General features: G+C 54.8%; 7 protein-coding genes and 1 non-coding gene across 8 annotated transcripts; 5 read left to right on the forward strand and 3 right to left on the reverse strand.

The window, feature by feature from the left end:
* Positions 1–302: 302 nt before the first annotated feature.
* On the forward strand, positions 303–721 carry BO72DRAFT_356614 (uncharacterized protein; the record flags this gene model as incomplete). Its single annotated transcript, XM_040940725.1, has 2 exons — positions 303–584; positions 677–721. Coding segments are annotated over 2 exons (327 nt in total), but the record flags the coding sequence as incomplete, so codon positions are not given.
* Positions 722–1,201: 480 nt separating this feature from the next.
* Positions 1,202–2,020, reverse strand: BO72DRAFT_348709 (oxygenase MpaB family protein; the record flags this gene model as incomplete). Its single annotated transcript, XM_040940679.1, has 1 exon — positions 1,202–2,020. A coding segment is annotated over one exon (819 nt), but the record flags the coding sequence as incomplete, so codon positions are not given.
* A 749-nt stretch (positions 2,021–2,769) lies between these two features.
* On the forward strand, positions 2,770–4,239 carry BO72DRAFT_519720 (DUF3712 domain-containing protein; the record flags this gene model as incomplete). The annotated part of the gene is made up of 4 exons (XM_040949702.1): positions 2,770–3,005; positions 3,067–3,488; positions 3,555–3,679; positions 3,771–4,239. The coding sequence occupies 4 exons, from the start codon at positions 2,770–2,772 to the stop codon at positions 4,164–4,166; spliced, it is 1,179 nt and encodes a 392-aa protein (XP_040796835.1). The 3' UTR covers positions 4,167–4,239.
* A 326-nt stretch (positions 4,240–4,565) lies between these two features.
* Positions 4,566–4,679, forward strand: BO72DRAFT_t264. Its single transcript has one exon. It is a non-coding gene; the product is annotated as a tRNA-Leu (tRNA).
* Positions 4,680–5,745: 1,066 nt separating this feature from the next.
* On the reverse strand, positions 5,746–7,681 carry BO72DRAFT_257689 (amphiphysin). The gene is made up of 3 exons (XM_040940103.1): positions 7,219–7,681; positions 6,096–7,115; positions 5,746–6,027 (listed from the first exon to the last, which is right to left on the reverse strand). Exons 1-3 carry the CDS (start codon positions 7,400–7,402, stop codon positions 6,005–6,007), a joined length of 1,227 nt encoding a protein of 408 aa, XP_040796836.1. The 5' UTR covers positions 7,403–7,681; the 3' UTR covers positions 5,746–6,004.
* A 1,009-nt stretch (positions 7,682–8,690) lies between these two features.
* BO72DRAFT_388546 (IscS subfamily cysteine desulfurase) lies at positions 8,691–10,480 on the forward strand (the record flags this gene model as incomplete). The annotated part of the gene is made up of 2 exons (XM_040941725.1): positions 8,691–9,806; positions 10,058–10,480. 2 exons carry the CDS (start codon positions 8,691–8,693, stop codon positions 10,478–10,480), a joined length of 1,539 nt encoding a protein of 512 aa, XP_040796837.1.
* Positions 10,481–12,423: 1,943 nt separating this feature from the next.
* On the forward strand, positions 12,424–15,079 carry BO72DRAFT_472129 (IDO-domain-containing protein; the record flags this gene model as incomplete). Its single annotated transcript, XM_040947122.1, has 5 exons — positions 12,424–12,714; positions 12,780–12,860; positions 12,963–13,883; positions 14,413–14,574; positions 14,654–15,079. 5 exons carry the CDS (start codon positions 12,424–12,426, stop codon positions 15,077–15,079), a joined length of 1,881 nt encoding a protein of 626 aa, XP_040796838.1.
* A 380-nt stretch (positions 15,080–15,459) lies between these two features.
* Positions 15,460–17,288, reverse strand: BO72DRAFT_452313 (aminoglycoside phosphotransferase family protein). Its single transcript, XM_040945702.1, has 3 exons — positions 17,157–17,288; positions 16,712–17,095; positions 15,460–16,648 (listed from the first exon to the last, which is right to left on the reverse strand). The coding sequence occupies exons 1-3, from the start codon at positions 17,251–17,253 to the stop codon at positions 15,738–15,740; spliced, it is 1,392 nt and encodes a 463-aa protein (XP_040796839.1). The 5' UTR covers positions 17,254–17,288; the 3' UTR covers positions 15,460–15,737.
* Between the last annotated feature and the right edge of the window lie 1,298 nt (positions 17,289–18,586).

Raw genomic sequence — 18,586 nt, forward strand, 5'->3', positions numbered from 1 at the left:
TTAGATCTATAAACCCTTTTACCCCTCTGTGCAAAGTAATCCATCCCCCCTTCTACACTCCCAAATATCCTATCCCTTCCTCCTCTCATAAAACTCATAATCCACCCAAAATGCCCAAACAAACCACCACCACCCCCTCTGCCTCCCGCAACCACAACCACAACCCAAACCCCAACCCCAGCCGCACCCGCACCCGCACCCGCACCACGATGCCCCTAAAAACCTACCTCCTCGCCCTCCTCTTCACCCCCTTCGCCCTCGCAGCCACGACCACCACAGCAACTGAACCACTAGCCTCAACCCCCATCGCGCCGCGCACCCCCGCATCCAGCGGCCTCCTCTCCGAGCTCCCCACCATCTTCCAAGGCGCGACCGAGCTCCTCAGCCCGGAGACGGTCGGCAAGCTCGAGACGATCGTCAGCGGCGGCGCGGTGCTGCTCGGGGGCGACACGCCGCAGAACCTGCAGCGGCTGCTGTCCGGGCCCAACATCGACAAGCTGCAGCGCCTCCTCGACAATGCGGACCGTCTGCTGACGCCGGGGTTCGTCAACGAGACGACGCAGCTGATTGATATGGCGAATCCGGTGAGTTTGTCCCCTCCGAGCCCTGTCTCTAGCTGGGGGCAGGTTGTTGGATCAGGAGGTGGGATAGGCCTGGGCTAACTTGGGCGGGATAGTTGATTTCGGATGTGGGGAAGATTATGAATGCGTTGATTGGGAGTTCGTGATTTGGTTTTGCGGGGACAAAGGGGGGGATGGGGGTGGTATAGGTAGCTGGTCTAACTATAGTATATAATGGGTATGAATTTTGTGTGGTATTGTTCGTGCTGTGTTGGAGCATAGGCGTGGTTTTGTTCTCCGGGAATTGGGGGGATTGCGGAGGGATAGGCGAAGCAAGACCTGGTCTAGATGAGTCTGCTGAGTGAACGGGTTCTCATGGTGAATTACGCTACTGCTAGATGGAGACGATAAGTTGGAGATAGTCCCCAAAGAGGCCAACCATAATTCTCATAGGTATAGCTGTATCCCAGTCAAAACTCCAAGCAAGCATGTTAATCCCGAAGACATTCACACAGACTCCGCCCCTCAAATCTCTGGAACACCATTCATTCCTAGATACCTTCAAAACATTTAAGCCATAGAGCTCCTCCTCTTCCCTATCCTTAAGAAGAATACACAACCCGTCCCCCCTCCCTCCCGCCCCTCCACTCCCCCAAACAGACCCTCAAAGGATACCCCCGCACCCACCCCGGCAACGCTGGATACACCGCGCCCCCAAACCCCGCCATCACCCCGCGATACCACCCCCTCGACCCCGCCGACGACCTCAGCCCGTACGCCACCCGCACCCGCGGCGGGAGCAGCTCGATCGTCACCCCGCGGAACACGGGCTTCATCACCCCCGCCATCCACCGCGGAAACAGGTCCGCCACGAGGGGGCTCTGGTGCAGGACCTCCCGCGCCACCCGATGCGACTCCGCCGTCACCGCCAACCGCGCCATCTGCCCGTCCCAGTACTCCCAGAACCCCTGGCGGGTCGCGGGCCACAGCTCCCCGAGGGTGAGGGCCTGCAGCACCAGCGTGAACTCCGTGTAGGCGCGTTCGGCGGTGTGGTAGTCGATGGGGCCGTAGGTGCGTTGGTAGAGGTCTGTGCCTGTTGTGTAGAGGGTCGCCGTTAGCCAGAGGAGGGTGTGCGGGCGGGTTATTCTTGGGAATGGGGTCTTGAGGGTCGAGGATGAGATGCCACCCGTAGTAGGAGGGTGGAGTTGCGTGAGCAGGATTGCTTTTTCGTGAGACGTGCCGAAGACGAGGAGGGCGATTTGCTGGAGGGTGGTTTGCAAGGTTTGGGTGAGGTTGTGGGCGAGGCTGCGGCTGTGGCTGGGTTCGTTTTCGGTGGTTGCGAAGACGGTGTTGATGCCTGGGTGGGCGGCTTGGAGAAGGAGGGCGGCGCCGGCGCCGGCGAAGAGGATCCCCTCGCAGAGGATTTGAGGGAGGATCTCGAGGTTGGAGAGGTTGTGTAGGTGGGTGGTTAAGTCCGTGATGTCTGTTATGGTTGTGGGGTTTGTGGCATTGGTGATGACGGCGCCACTACTGCTGCTGCTGCTGTTGCTGGCTGTTGATGGAACAGCGAAGATGTGTTCAGAAATGCTTTTCTCGTTCATGTTGATGGTGGTTGCCGTGCTGGGCCTTCGGGGTGGAGGCGGACTCGGTGGGAGGGGAGTATTCTCCGGGAAGACGCGATACATGATTGATATGGAGATCGAGTGAGGGTTAACTAGCTTGGCGCTTTGGCAGTAGGACTAGGTGCGATGTTGGGTATAGCGTGCACTGCAGTGTGGAGGGATGAAACTGGTGTTTCATTGAAGAGCATTGATTAATTTCAGAAGCCGTTGTTAGAACGATCAAATTGCAGTTGCATCTTTGATGAACTTACCCAAAGTTGCCACCCAGTAGATTCCCGTTTCGTCGCAAAAGTGAGCGTTGCCCTAATCCGTTCAGGATGCCAAATATCGGGACTGATCGTCTTTCCCACACACCACCCACCTGGGTACCAAGCCCCTCGGTCCCCAATGAGTTCCACGGTAACTCCGGCTGATCGACAGGGTCAGGGTCCATGCAATTACACTGGGTGTAGCACCGGAACCATCTGTGCAACCTCCATATTTGGCTCTTCACGGTAATGATACTTAGTGCATGGGCTTAGCCATCTAGCAAAGAACCATGTGAAGTGCTTCTCAATCACCAACATCTTCCACCCACGGCCCTGGCCATGGCCACAAATCCTTCCAGTCTCGACTCCGATGATGCCAAATACGCCTTGGGCACTCATCGGGGGCCCTTGCCCTCGGAGGGTGTCGATAACGAGCACCTTGAAAAGACAAGGAGCATCTCGCTCGAACCGGGCAAGCGGACGCGGGCACAGAGACTGCGTCGCCATTGGGGGAGATTCTGGTGCTGTTATGTCTTTGGAAGCATTATCTTTCTCGCCATCTTTCTGCCTATCTTGTACGGGATTTCCCGATTGTGTGCTTGGAAAATACGCACCAGCTGACTCTCTGAGCGACAGCTTCCTCGTCATCCTCCCTGCCATCGCGCAGCGAGTGGTAGACGGGTCCACGCTGGTGCTCGTCCACGCCGACGTGCTCCAACCACGCCCAGACTCGATGATGCTCCGGATCGACTCAGCCCTCAACCTTCCCCTCAAGATCCCCGTGCGCATCGACCCCATCACCTTGGACCTCTTCAACCGCGACCGACCCGAGAACAATACCTGGGGCAAAGCCTACCTCCCGTCGGCCCGCATCTACGGCAACACCACCCTCGCGACCAACAGCACCCTCACCGCGTTGAATGTGACCGAGTGGACCGAGTACGTCCGCAGCGTGGTGTATGAGTCCCACGCCCCTCTCTCAGTCAGGGGGTCGACGACCGCGTACATCGGCAAGTTAAAGGCCCACGTCACCATGAACAAGGACATCCACCAGACCAGTATGTGGCCCCTACGGCATGCGATGGAAGATAACAGACTAATGACCCATGACCGGGGTGATATAGCCCTCAACTCCTTCAAGGGCTTCTCCATCTCGGACCCGCAACTCCTCCTCCGCGCCCACGACGATGGAACAAACCTCCTCGCCAACGCAACCCTCCCCAACCCATCCGCCATGACTTTAGAGATTGTGCGTCCCCCCCCCCCCCCCCTCTTTCCCCTGCCATCCTGAAACTCCCACCACAGCCAACTAATCCATACCCCCCTCACCGAGAGGACAGGGAACAACAACCCTAAACCTCTACAGCAACACCCTCCTGGTAGGCAACGTCACCCTGGACAACCTCACCCTCACGCCAGGCAACCACTCCACCCCGGTGCGCGGGGTCTTCGACCTGGGCAAGGTGATCACCAACCTGGGCCGGGTGCTCCGGGACCAGCGCGCGGCGATCAAGCGCGGATACCTGGATCTGACGACTGTCGGCACGGACGTCACCTACGATGGCGTGCAGGTGCCGTACTACACCGACGTCATGCGGAACCTGACCATGACAGCGCAGGTGCCGCTCGGGAAGCTGGTGGAGAATACCCTGCGCGGGGTGTTGGTGCGGAATGGGACGAATCTTCTGGCGGGGTTGAATTTGACGACTGTCCCAGCGTATGTGCGGAGTGAATGAGTTGGGGAGGGGGCAGACCTGGGAGGACGGTCGTAATGCTATTCGGGGCTGCGTTTGTTGGGTGTCAATTACGATGGATTCCGAGAAGTTGGATATGTCGATAGGGCTCTCATCCCAGCTGCGTGGTGGATATATAATTCGTCCTGTACTGTACTTTTTTAAACCCAGGCACACAAGCGGGACTTGTGAAAGGGACTACTAGTACCTATATTCATTCAACGCGATTGATAGTACTTTATCTAGCTCTCCTGTCCAGCACATCTTCTTCTTCATACTTATCAAAAGGACTTCGATACCCACAGGGTTATCCTCGTTCCTGCTCCGTTAATCATACTGTCATCAGCTGCTTCGTTTTTGCTGGAACATGTAGCTATCTTTCCAAGCCCTTCCCATCAAACAGGCAAGATGGCCGAGTTGGTCCAAGGCGTCAGGTTAAGGTCACCTTAGCATACAGCTTGTACATAGCTTCCTGATCATCGTTTGATGGCGTGGGTTCGAATCCCACTCTTGTCATTACCTTTTGGTTTTTGTTTGTTCCGTGGCGGCCGGTGGCCGGTGGCCGGCGATAAGTAGAGGCTCCCTCAGGAGGGAGGGACTTCAACTACACAATGAACGTTCAGTACAGCTCGAGCTGTATTCCATGCAGATAACGCCCGGCAGGGTAGCTGAGCATGCATGGACGACATCCCCCCTCATCGTCCGGTCGGCAGCTATGCCATGCATCATGCACTCTACCATTTCTGCAGTGCAGCAGTCACCAAAATCCAGGCACAGAGATGTGATGTTACACGTACAGTCGCTACCAGACCGTTTCCTCCAGAAGTAGTCCGTCCACAAGACCCCCGAGAGTCCGTCATGAGAGCACCCAGACCTAAACCCGGTGGTGACGATGTCCACCGAGTATGATCCAGGCCCAATGTCCACATACCCGGAGCCAAGCAACACCCCAGAGCATCCCCACAGCAGAACGCATTGTGCCGTCCTCGAAAAGTTATACGCTCCTGGGTCAAGTTAAACCCACCATACCTCCTAATCCAGCCCACTGGCCCCCCATTCCCTGAAATCAGTCCCTCACCTCGTCAGAAAAAACACCCCGGGCGTTCCCCGGGTCCCCTTAAATGCCGCAGGTAAAGCACGTTGGATATGGCGGGTCATACGTCTGCATCTTCACGAAAAGGCCGGATTGGATCCCCGTCGTCTTGAGACGATAAATCCCGCACTGAACCCGAATGTCGATTGGTCGCGGAGAAAAGAGGAGATAACGGGGTTGCGGACACAGACACGGGTCAGGGGGTATTCGTGGGAACCCTTACAAGCGTAAGCGTATGTATCCCGGTCAGGGGCCCTGGGGAACCATGCCGGGGCTGGAAGGCGTCGTTGACCGTTCACCTTAAACACCAGAGTCCGACTCATCAAGATGTTGCGGAATGTTGGTTGCGGCGCACTAGTCCGCAGGCCCGCTGACTACACGGCTCTAACCAACTATTTATAACATGGATCTATCAACACGAGCGAGTGCCACCTCCCTGAAAGCTCAGAATTGGCCAATTCGTAGAAACTGATAGCAAGGTTGATCCTCCTCAGATCGTGAGATTCAAAAGTATATACAGCGAACGGTCGTTATCATGCAAAATGCTCTATAGCAAAGATAAGCAAGATAAAAGAAAACGAGGAAAATAAGAAGAAAAGAAGTGGAAGGCATCAAAGGCAAACAACCGACGATGTCCGATTTCAGCTCAAGGTGATACGACAATGGTGGCTCCCTCAAACTCCAGATAGTCCAAAGTAAAAGGCATTGGGCAAATGTGATGGTTCGCAGAAAATATTATATGGTTATGCTAGTTGAGTTGGACGTAGTTTGCTGAAAAGACTGTTAGTGATTGCTTGCTTTGAAGCGGATTTGAGTTTGGCCGGCGGATTGTATCTTACCTGGAAATTGTCCCTCCCTGCCACTGACACGTCCGGTCCACCATTCGTTCTGGTTGTCGGTTCGGTGGATAATCTCGATGACCTCGCCTGCAGAAAAGCTGAGGTCCCCGTGCGCCTGCGCCTCGTAATCGTAGAGTGCGGTGACAGTCTCGACGGGCGCGCTAAACTGGGCGGGCTTGGGCTTGGGGGGCGGCGGGGCGGGCTTGCTCTTGGCCGCAGCCGTGTAACTGCTGCCGGCCGCGCCCGCAGTGTATGGGGGTGGTGGGTTCTCGACCACATCGGGGTCCTTGTGTCGTGACGGATAGCCACCCTTGTTCTCCTGGGACAGCTTGTCCTTGGGTCCAAACTTTGACCCTGGCCGGCGTCCTCCCGTGGCCTTGAAGTGCACAATCGTGAGCGCCTCCGCCTGCTCCTTGACGTCACCGCGCTTCGCCTCGAATGCCTCCTCGATGTCCAGCTGCAGGTTGAAGTAGCCGATGTTGATACTCTGCATTCGTTCGTGGAGGGTGTAGAAGACGTTCAGTTGCATGTAGTAGAAGGATTGGAAGAGCGGGCGGATGAACTCGGCTTCGAGCGCAAAGAGTTTGGGTAGCTCCTCCTTGAGCAGGTCGTTGTAGTAGTTGTATTCCTGCGTGGCCTGCTCCACGTCGTTTTCGGCCTTGTAGAGAGCTTTCTCATCCTTGAGCGACTTGTCCTTCTTGTCCTGTAGTTTCTTGAGCGAGTTGTTGTGGCGATCGTAGTCCAATTTCTTGTGGTCCCGTTTCACAGCCACCTTGCGAATGACCTTGATCACTTCCAATAATTGTTCCGCAGGACTGATGACGCGGGTCTCAATCATCTCCAGCTCGGGCACGAGGGACTCCTGCAGATCGCGCACGATTGCCTCGTATTCCTCACATGCCCTAATTCCTTCCGGATTGCCCTCAATAGTGTAGGTACTGGGGTCTGATGCACGGCCGGAGATAGGTTTGTATAATTCCGTCATCGCCTTGGAAAAGCCGATTTGATGGTTCAGCATGCCTGCCAAGTCGGTCAGCAACAGACGGTGAGGGGTAGGGAGCCTGGAGAGGGGGAAAGGGAACGGGAGTGGGATGGAGCCGAAAATTGAGAAATGCGGTCATACCATTGATGGCGTCGAAATACTTCTTCGACTCATCGTGGAGCTTTTTTGTTTCCTTCTCGAGTTCCTGAAATCTGCGCTCCGCATCCTGATAGACCGGGTCCTTGGTGTTTTCACCAATGTTGAACCGGGCCTTGAACTGTTGCGGTGCGCGAACAATGCTCTTCTGAAAGCCTTTCAAACTCATCTCTGATTTGCCGCAGGTAGCGCAACCCCGCGGAAGGAGCCGGTTTGGATAGAATGGAGGGGTGGAGGTCGTTCAGTACTGGACTGAGATGGTAAACAAGGGAATTAACACGGTCGGAGAGTCTTCAGGAGAGCAGAGTGGTGGAAAAGGGAAGAAGTGGGGGGAGGAGTTCCTTTTGTTCAGCACCGTCACTAGTTAGACTAAGTAACTTAAGGTAATTCGAGAGCCGGTGACGGTTAGACTGCGCTTCTCTCGGGCTGGGCACCGTGGCTGAGCTATGACATAACTGTGGCTGAGGACAGCGCGTTCGGAAACTCAAGGAAAGAATGGAGGTTCAAGGGAGACTTGAGTGAGTACGGTCTACGGAGTAGTGTGATCATATCCAGCAGTTTGACTGCAATCCCAGGTGAGCCAAACCTTATATTCAATTCTCGCTCATGCTCATCTTCAAGGCAACAATCCATGTACTGTAGCGCAGACCCTGGGGTAAGTCGATCGCAGCTGGTTGTGGCAAAGAGATCGAAGCGTAGGGCCGAACGCAAATCCGGGTCTCGGTCACTCACTCCCTCCTCAGCCTATGCCCCCCATGGATGTCATTAGGCACCAGAATATCTCTCATCTTCTGCCCGCTTCTGTCTGCGACAGGTGCGTGACCTTTTGGGCCTGAGCCTGAATTATGGATGAGGTATGAGGTACAGTACCCCTTGAAACTGGGGAACCGCCAGCACGGAACCCATCTGCTTAATCCGGGGTCGAAGATGCTTTGTTGATTGTTCGTCATCCCCCCTTGCCATTCTTATCCCATCAAGACAAAAGAATGTTATGCCTGGTGCTTGATGCCTTAGGCTCGCATTTGTGGAGAGTATGTACAGTACTCATATTGCCTCTCGTTGCCCCGTAACTCCATATTGAACAATCGGACCATCCCCGATCAGCCTCCGAACTGGAGGATTCTACGTGATCGGAGTGATATGCACCTCCAGCCCCTCCTCTCCACTAGCCCTACGAACACTTCTCCGTATCTAATCATCCTTTCTCCGACCTCGCAATGCCCCTGGCCTGGCTCTCTAAACACCGAGACCGCCACTCAAACGGGAAATGCCCGGAGTATCTGACAAATCCGATCGGGGCTAGCGGGCTCGGCAACTAATGATATAACCGGATCCAAACTTTTTCCTCACCCAGCGAACTCACCCGCCGCCCCCCCCTCTGCTGCTGTCATTCTGCATCTGTTTCATCTCACTGTCCATCCAACCTTTCATGGTACAGTCGCAGAATTAACTGCATTATGTCCAGTATGACCCCTGCTGCCTTGAGACAGGCATCCCGAGCCTATGCGCGTCGCTTCCAGCATGGCTCCCTGAACTCCTTCCTGCCCAGACGGGCGCTCGCCACCGGTGGCATTGTGGCCCGGAGATCCTATGTCACCGAGACCAAGGCGGGAAATGCCCAGGTCACGATCGATACCGCTATCAAGCAGGAGCAGAAGGCTTTTGCCAACCAGACCGGCGTCAAGCCCGGACGCGTGGAGCTACCTAGCTCCAGCGTCTCCGGAGATGCCGCGATGAGCCCGACCGCGGGCATCTTGAAGCAGGCTACGATCATGGATCAAGGAACGCGACCCGTGTATCTTGACATGCAGGCGACAACCCCGACCGATCCCCGCGTGCTTGATGCGATGCTGCCCTACCTGACTGGCATCTACGGCAACCCTCACTCGAGAACCCACGCCTACGGTTGGGAATCAGAGAAAGCTGTCGAGCAAGCTCGTGAACACGTCGCCAAGCTTATCGGAGCCGATCCCAAGGAGATCATCTTCACCAGCGGTGCCACCGAGAGTAACAACATGAGCATCAAGGGTGTCGCTCGGTTCTTCGGTCGCTCCGGAAAGAAGAAGCACATCATCACCACCCAGACTGAGCACAAATGTGTCTTGGACAGCTGTCGCCACCTCCAGGATGAGGGCTTTGACGTGACATACCTGCCCGTGCAGAACAACGGTTTGATCCGCATGGAGGATCTTGAAGCCGCCATCCGTCCGGACACTGCCCTTGTCAGTATCATGGCCGTCAACAATGAGATTGGTGTCATCCAGCCATTGGAGGAGATTGGCAAGCTTTGCCGTTCTAAGAAGATCTTTTTCCACACCGATGCCGCTCAGGCGGTCGGCAAGATCCCCCTGGACGTGAACAAGCTCAACATCGACTTGATGTCCATCTCCGGCCACAAGATTTACGGCCCCAAGGGTATCGGAGCGTGCTACGTCCGCCGCAGACCTAGGGTTCGTCTCGAGCCTTTGATCACCGGTGGTGGTCAGGAGAGAGGCTTGCGCAGTGGTACTCTTGCTCCTCATTTGATCGTCGGCTTTGGTGAGGCCAGTCGCATTGCGGCACAGGATATGGAGGTACGTTCGCGTTCTTTATTTCTTTTGCCGTGTCTCGCGTTGCCTGAGTGTCTTTCTGTGGCGCATTGGCTATGATTATACGCTTTAACTGTATCACCATCTGAGTGATCGCGGGGGTAGCTACGTGCGTTTGCATGTTCCCGCGGCTCTATGATGTACATAGCAGGGGTGATGAGCCGAGTTGCCTGCCACTGATTGGTGTCGATCTAACCTTGCGTGAGAGACGTATGCTGACCATCATGACTGTATAGTACGACTCGAAGCACATCTCCCGTCTCTCGAAGCGTCTGAGCGACGCACTTCTTGGCATGGAGCACACCACTCTCAATGGAGATGCTACCCGTCACTACCCGGGCTGTGTTAACATCTCCTTTGCCTACATCGAGGGCGAGTCCCTTTTGATGGCCTTGAAGGACATTGCCCTGTCGTCCGGTAGTGCTTGCACTTCTGCCTCGTTGGAGCCCAGCTACGTCCTGCGGGCGCTTGGTAGCAGCGACGAGAGTGCACACAGCAGTATCCGCTTTGGAATTGGCCGTTTCACGACGGACAGCGAGATTGACTACGTGCTCAAGGCCGTCCAGGACCGGGTTACCTTCCTTCGTGAGCTGAGCCCGTTGTGGGAGATGGTGCAGGAGGGCATTGATCTGAGCACCATTGAGTGGAGCCAGCACTAAAACCTTTCTTTCTTTTCACTTCTGCGTCTCAGAATGACTGGAATGTGGTCGGTCGGGCAGCAGGCGCAGACATGTTCACTGGGTTGTTTGCTTTTTCTCATCCACGATATCAGCGGTGGTACGGCGTTCGGATAGCGTGTAACATTATAGGCCTGGGATGATCTGAGTGAGATTGTATAGAGAATGGATCTTAATGACTGCTTGAGATGTGTTGGCTGGTTCGAATTGTAGGTGTAGTTGGTGTAAGCGGAGTGTATCATGGTAATCTCGGTTAATTTGGAAGGCATTCGGGATGGCAGCATAAGAATCAGCCGAGTGACATGTTTAGTCTATTGATCGTCATGATCCTAGTGAATTGCAAAGTGGGAGTCGTTATGCGGCTCCAGCGTTGAGGCACGTGGGCAGGCTGCAGCGGAGAGCAACTACCAACAGGAAGAGTGGTGATGTAGTGCAAGACAGGAGATTTTCTGCTTGAATGGACTGCAGGAGACAGACAGTTCAAGAGCACGAGGAGATAAGCATGCTTGAATCCGGAGGAATGGATAATACTAAGGCAAGTACTCAGTGATGCTGAGAGATTGGCCCCGAGGTGGCCCCGAGGTCGGGGTATTCATACTTGGTAACTTACAATAAGGTAAGGTCCCTCACCGCAGACCGGAATGGGGTGGCGTGGGTGGGAGCGAACACGCCCCAAGACTCGCTTAACCGCCCGATCTCGCACTCGTCCCCCTCTTTGCCGCCCTCCGGTTCATTCTCTAGCACTCAGACTAGTTCTCCCCCGGTGGACACCCCTTTCGCTCACACCCAACGCCACCGTTGGTGCTTCATACTTACTCCATGCTTCATCCGCCAGCTCTCCCCATGGGAACTATATCTCATCCGCCAGTATCAACAATGTGAATCGGTCTATTGATGAAAAGACTCTCATCTCTATATAGTCTCGCAAACCAATTCCCACCCTTCCCATCTCCCTGCTTCAGCTCTGTACCACGACCATGACTATGAATACCACCTCCATCGATCCTCGACAGGCAACCCTCCCTCTCTATAAGTCGAAGCCGTCCCTCCTGGTCCGGCCCACTTGACTCTGGCCGTCTGTCTCGCCATCCACGGATTAGTTGACCTTACCTATGTTCACCTCAACTCAAAACGAGCAGGATGAAATGATGACTACCCCTGTCTCGTGTCCGCACGGCTTAATTCCCGCTGGAAATCAGCTCATCGCCGGTCTTTGTCCGGATTTTCGCGCTGATTAATTCACCCCTCAACCCCCCCCCCCCCCCCGGTTATTCGGTCTCTGGATGGAGGTCACAGTCTGCTGCGATTTAACTTCCCGGCATATTGCCTTTCTCTGTTTTGCTGACTTGGTTTGACCAGGCGTGTCCTGTCTTCGTTCCTGGTAAACTTCTTCTCCTCCCCCCTTCACACCCTCCGTGGCCTTCCGTGGCAACCGAGATTTATATTCTAAGAAACTCCGAGTCTCAAACCGCCTTCCATGCTTGTTTTCTTTCCCTGCTTTTCACCCCTGTCATGGTAGAATAGACGCAGATTTGTTTTCTTGCCTCTTCTTCTTTTGCTTGCCACTTCCTGGCTCTCATACAACACATTCTGACACCAGTCAGACCGACTCTCCGCGGTTGATCCCTGACTCATTCAATTCTGGCCTGGACTCGACCAACTCGGTTGTCACACGAGGTTCGCCCTGCGAACATTTGCACTGGCACTCGCACAGCCATTTCGGAGCTTCTTCTCCTTTCGTACATCAGGTTCCAGATACACGACTGCCAGCTCTGCTTTGCGGGTCCTTGAGCCTGACGAGACATTGCACGTGAGCAGCAGCAGCTTCGAATAAAATAAACCGTTTGTCTGGCTGCTGTGGTCCTCCTTCTCATTCACCTTAATCCCTTTTCAGGTGCTCTTCTTGGCACTACTGCACTATCATCATGCTTCCCCCCATTCCGGCTCTGGCAGACTACGGCATCTCGCCAGACCATGGGTTCCTGCCACCCGAGCCCCCCATCGACGTGCTTCCCGACCCATACTACGCTCGGTGGGAGTGGATTGTGTCCAACATCCAGGCACTCCTGATCAGCCGACGGATCCGAGAGGCGGTGGATCATATGCCTCTGCTATCTGTTTCATACCTGCAGGACGACAGCGAGTGGAGGAGGGCGTACGTGGTACTGGTGTTCATGCTACATGGTTATGTCTGGGGCGGAAGCAGGCCCGCCGAGGTTGGTGACACGGGGACCCCTACGAAGTGATACATTCTGAGCTAACGATGGTGGTGGGTCTTCAGAAAATCCCTCCCCAATTGACGGTGCCGCTGTTCGACGTGTGTGATCACCTGGGCCTGCCGCCAGTCGCGACCTATGCGGGCGTGTGCCTGTGGAATTACAAGCCGATCTTCCCCGACGAACCGGTGGATGACCTGCGTAACCTGGACAGCATCAACACCTTCACGGGCTCCTACGACGAGAAGTGGTTCTACCTGGTGTCGGTGGCGATCGAGGCTCGTGGGGCACCGTCCATCCCGCTGGTGCTACAGGCCATCGCGGCCGCCCGGGCTGGTAACAGCCTCGTCGTGACCGAGTGTCTGCAAGGACTGGCCGAAGTGATCGACGAGGTAGGCTCTCTGCTGGAGCGCATGTATGACCACTGCGATCCGTACGTGTTTTATCACCGCATCCGGCCATACCTGGCGGGCAGCAAGAATATGGCGGACGCCGGGCTCCCCCACGGGCTGCTGTACGACACTGGCCGTGGTGAAGCAGAATACCGGCAGTATGGTGGGGGCAGCAATGCGCAGAGCTCGCTGATCCAGTTCTTTGACATCGCCCTGGGGATCGAGCACCGTCCCACGGGCGAGACCACTCGTCCTGGTGGTACCGCCGGTGACGAGCAGAAGGAGGGGGTGATCGGGGCGCCCCGCCACGGGTTTATCCAGGAGATGCGCTCGTATATGCCCGCGGCCCACCGCCGGTTTCTGGAGCATGTGAGCGCGGTCGCCAACCTCCGGGAGTATGTGGAGGCGCGCCGCTCGGATAAGGCGCTGTGCATTGCGTACGATGCGTGCCTGTCGATGCTGCGCGTGATGCGCGACAAGCACATCCAGATCGTGTCGCGGTACATCATCATCCAGTCGCGCGACGCCCGGCCGGGCCGGCGCGCCACCAGCCCCAAGCGACCGCCCCAGCAGCAGATGGCGCAGCCGACGAACCTGGCAACCGCCCGCTACGGGGACAAGGCGGACCCGAAGAAGCTGCGGGGCACGGGGGGCACCGCGTTGATTCCGTTCCTGAAACAGGCGCGGGACGAGACGGGCGAGCCAGCCATTGACGCGTGGGCGCGGCGCCTGCTGAGCAACGGGCCGTCGGAATCCAGTTTCGCGGCGCTGAGCAAGGTGGGGGAGAACCACGATGGGAACCTCCAGGTGGTGGGCTTGTCGGGGACGTGGGCGGCGGATGATAGTGAGGGAGGGATTTGTCATTGGTAGGGGTTGTCATCTTTTCCATTTCTTTTCTACCGTCTTAGCAAGCATTGAGCGATTGATTTTCATTACTGTATCTCATGAGAGTGAAGGTGGTGTGGGGGCACCACAAATTGGCATTCTACTCAGTATGTACACCTGTATAGACAGATCGACCCAGATTGAGCAACAAACAAGCCTTTTCGTTCAACTATGACCATGTAATTCCTGATTGTCACACGTCATGGAGGTACATTTCCGATGTCAGTGGTTCAGTGGTTCCTGAGAATGACGTCGATGGAGGAGGGGGTGAAAGGGGTGGCTTGGTGAGGTGACGTCATTGTTGGGGGGTGGGTTTTACCCCAGATGAAGCCTTATAAAAACATCACCGTCACCTTCGTTTCATCAACAACAACACCAACACAAACAAACCACAAGCAACCACCACTACTACATCTTCCAGAATCCAAGCAAAACCCCTACTTCTACCTCATCCCACGAACCCAATATCCAACCAACCAAAATGTCCAACGAAAACTCCTCCACTCTCAAGTCGTACCTCGACCAGGCCACGGGCGCCGCCCAGCGCGCCATCGGCTCCCTGACCGGCGACGCCTCTACTCAGGTACATTCCCCTGCCCCATCCCCCCATCCCCCCTTCCCCCACTCTTTTTCTTGAGATGAAAATACTAAGTTCGCCACAGAACCAAGGCGAAGCCACCCACCAGCAGGGCAAGGCCGAGAACGAAGCGAGCCACACGACGGCGAAGCTGGGCCCGGTGACGGCGGACCCGGCGACGGGGGCGACGGCGACGGACCACCCCAAGCGCACGGAGGGCAGCTGGGACCAGACGGTGGGCGCGGCCAAGGAGTCGCTGGGCAACCTGGTGGGCAACGAGTCGCTGCGCCGCGCCGGGCAGGAGCAGAACGCCGCGGGCAAGCAGCAGGAGGCGGAGGGCCAGCTGAAGGACTGGGGCGAGGGCGTCAAGGGCCGCGTCGAGGGCGGCGTCGGCAAGGTCGCGGCCGCGGTCACCGGCGACGAGGCGCAGGAGCAGCGCGCCAAGGAGATCCACGACTCCGGCAAGGTGCGGCAGCGCGGCGCCGAGGCGGATATTGAGCGCCGCGCTTGAGGGCTCTGGTGTTTTTCGGGGGAGGGGTTATGAGTTATGATATCTCTGTAGTTTTATAGTAATTTATGGTTTTTTTTTTCTGTGGTTGTTTTCCGTGGAGGTTGCGTTGGCTGGAGTTGGAATTGTTCTACTCGTAGCTCGTAGTATTTAGGTTGAGTTGGGCCAGGAAGTTGAAAGGAAGGGGGGTGCGGGGGTTCTCCCCCGGGCCGTCTTAGTCTTTTAGTATATGTGGATGAGGTGCATGAGTAGCTTGATGTATGCATGTACTATGTACATGTCAAGTTTGACTTGCATTATGCATGTGAGTTTAACGTGGACCATCTGGTGTATACCTAACCAGTATGCACAGTACAGTATACTGTCTGTTTTGCATTTATGCAGCTATAGACGCAGTATGCGGGGACTTCAGCTAGTACCTATTCCGATCTGCAGGGGAAATTTAAGACCTGGTTGAGGAGATGAACCCGATGGAGATAGCAGAATTTAGGGTAATCCGTAATGGCGCTGAGACACCGAGACCACAGCGGCAGAGCAATCGAGTTGCAGCTTCACGATATTACATGCAAGCCAGAATACGTCCATTGCCGTCGACAGCAGGCGCGAACTTGCGTGCTCCCATGTCATTCCTTCCTACGTGCGAAATTATCACCCCTGTAGTCTAATAGGTGGGAGAATCCGGTGGTGGAAATGGCCAGTTCTTCGCAGCTGCCTCAGGCATGACATCTTCGCTCATTGTTTCAATGTACAAATCGTACAGCTCCCTGTTTGCCTTTGCTGTCGCTTCCCAGCGGTCATGCGGAACCCAGCCGGCATCATCGGTGAGAAGCTGGTTCTTCACGATTTCACACAGATAGAGCCTATCCTCATATTGCAATTTTTGTTCATCTTGCCTTCGACGTTCAGTTCCTGATATCTGGAAGGGGCAGCTGCCTGGGAGCTCCAGTAAGGACCAGTCCTGGGATAAACGGATCAAACAATGGCGCAGGGGCACCAGACTACCATGGGAGAATAGCTGGCAGTAGGTGAAGGGCTGCCATAACCTGGAGTCGAGTTTCATAGCATTGTAGACACGCTGGTTATGTGCAAGGCTGGACATCTCGTAGTATTTCGACAACGAAGCCAACTTCTTGTTGTTGATAGCCTGTTCCTTTTGCTCGGGACTAAGGTCGTCGAAGCCATCCGGTAAGCCGGGTACGACGGGACCGAAAGTGTAGTCCTTCGGTGGCCTGAGAAACTCGGGGAATCGAGCTTGTATGAGCAAAGGACAGATTTGAGACGATTGCCAATCGATAATCCCTTCAATGACACTGGGCTCATTAGGAGAAACAAAAATGTTCCCCAGATGTAAGTCTGTGTGCCATAGAACAGGGTCTGAAGCACTTGTCACGCGTGGGTCTTGAGACAAGATCGGTAGTACCATGTCCATTTTTTCCAGAAGGCTTCGATATTCATCGACCGACTGTGATTCGTCGAAATGATGTAGTTGACGTTGCACCTCGGTCTCCGAACTTGCAATATGAGCAAGCTCGCGCTGGACAATCGACGACGCATATTCTGGAAAGTGCGTCCCTACGAGATATCAGTATCGCTCGTTACATGTCAGTGGCCTAGCACAGATGCAGGAATACCTACAAGGGCCTATATCTTTTGAGACTGATTGAGATTGGTCAGCGAAATTGCCGTGCCACCATGTTCGTTTACAAGACGGTCCAATGCAAAATAGCTCTTTAGGGTCAAGCTCTGGAGGGAGTGGATACCGTCGACATGTTGCAGGCAACGAGTCACGGAGAAAAAGACTTCCGTATGCTGGAAATGAGATATCGGCAAGCTCCTGCTCAACTTGTACAACCTGATCGATAATTTTGTAGCGCTCCAAGGTGTCCATTACCTCCCATGTCTCTGACAAGGCAACACCCCTTGTCCTTTCCATGATAATGAATTCGGCACCAACCGAATTAGCAGGGTCAGAGCTCCAGGCGATAATTTCTGGGACCGGAATAGACGTCCTTGACCGCACTAGAAAAGGAAAAGTGTAAGCACACGCCGACGCGAATAATGGAAAGCACGCCGAACATACGAAACTTCAGAGTGGCAACTTCTGAAGCCGTGGTTATTGATGGTGGGCCAGCATTGTGACACGGGATTTTTGCGATGACCTCGTTACCATCATCCATAGTGAGAAGTAACGCTTTGTTGAAGTTTCCCTCCAGCTTGACTACGCGAACACACCTCGTTGCATCACTGAAATATGCTGCAGCTCGGCGACAAAGACTTTCGAGGTCGAATGTTACATAACGCAGCTGCTGTTGGGCCTTTTCGTCAACGAGCCATCGACCTGACGTATAGCGAAAGAGATCTTCTGGTTTCCCTGCGGACTCTCTCATCGATATTGTTCGGTAAGGCGCTCGGCTCGGGTGCACCAACGCCGCATTGGGAGTGCGACTGATAGCAGCTAGAACCCTGTGAGATGGGAACTTTGCATGCAAAGGTCCAGAGTTAATCGATCGAGCACGACATAGAGACGAGCGCTGCCTCCACATAGTATGAGCGAAGCTTTGACTGGTGCCAGGGCGCCTGAAGTGCAAGAATCACGAGGCTCGGAGAAGAGGCGGAAAACGCGAGCGAAACGGATCGAATACCAAGAGCGAATCACGTGGAGTGGCCTGCCATCCTCACATACCCGCGAGTCGGAAGCCTTGGAGGCTTTCACCGAAAGCAGAAGCGAGTGATAGATACAGTAGTGAGTAAATAAGGTAGTATATACGCGTCTGTGTCATTTGTTTGGGGTTCAAGAAAGAGAGCTTGAACTTTTGAAGTAAGCCGACTACCATTTTGTGGAGGTGGGGCGACGGGCAGTGGAAATTTCCAGAGCGGACCTCCAACCCCGGACTCGGAGCCTAGGCCTTAACGTATTTTCAATAGGTTTTCAGACTCCCCCAAATATGCTGCACTACCAGCGTTTGGAGGGTTGATTCATTCAAGGTTGGATGTCGACAGATCTAGTGTAGGACCTTGTTGGCCAATGGTTGCTTTTTTCTTGACTGTAGTGATGCAAAGGTCCCTCCCATATTTCAAAAGTCTCGATGTCTCATAATTCGTTTCTTTGCAGCTTGACCGGATAAGCTGAACTGAGACCTATGGGAGAAGGCTTGGAGTGATTACGTAGACTGTACTGTCTGTAGCTTTCTGATAGAGTAGGTAGAGCTGACTGGGAGGAGTCTAGTCGGGTCACGTACCGGAGTATAGACAAAGACAAAGTACTTTTGATGTATCGTTGGGCTCTTTTTGAATGTGGCAGGCAAAGTGTACTCCAAAGTTCCAATCTTTGACGAATGATTCCTTGTAGGACAATTGCCAAAGTCACACTTCCCCATCCTAGCGCGGTCAATATTATGGCTTAAGTACAGCTGAGCGGACGGAAAGCCCTGCTTTTCACACCCTGTGGTCGTATGTACAGTACTGGTGACCTCACCTACATGGCTGATATCTTGCGTAGCAATCACCACC

The sequence above is a fragment of the Aspergillus fijiensis genome (genome assembly GCF_003184825.1).
Source record: "Aspergillus fijiensis CBS 313.89 unplaced genomic scaffold BO72scaffold_68, whole genome shotgun sequence".
Lineage (NCBI taxonomy): Eukaryota > Fungi > Ascomycota > Eurotiomycetes > Eurotiales > Aspergillaceae > Aspergillus > Aspergillus fijiensis.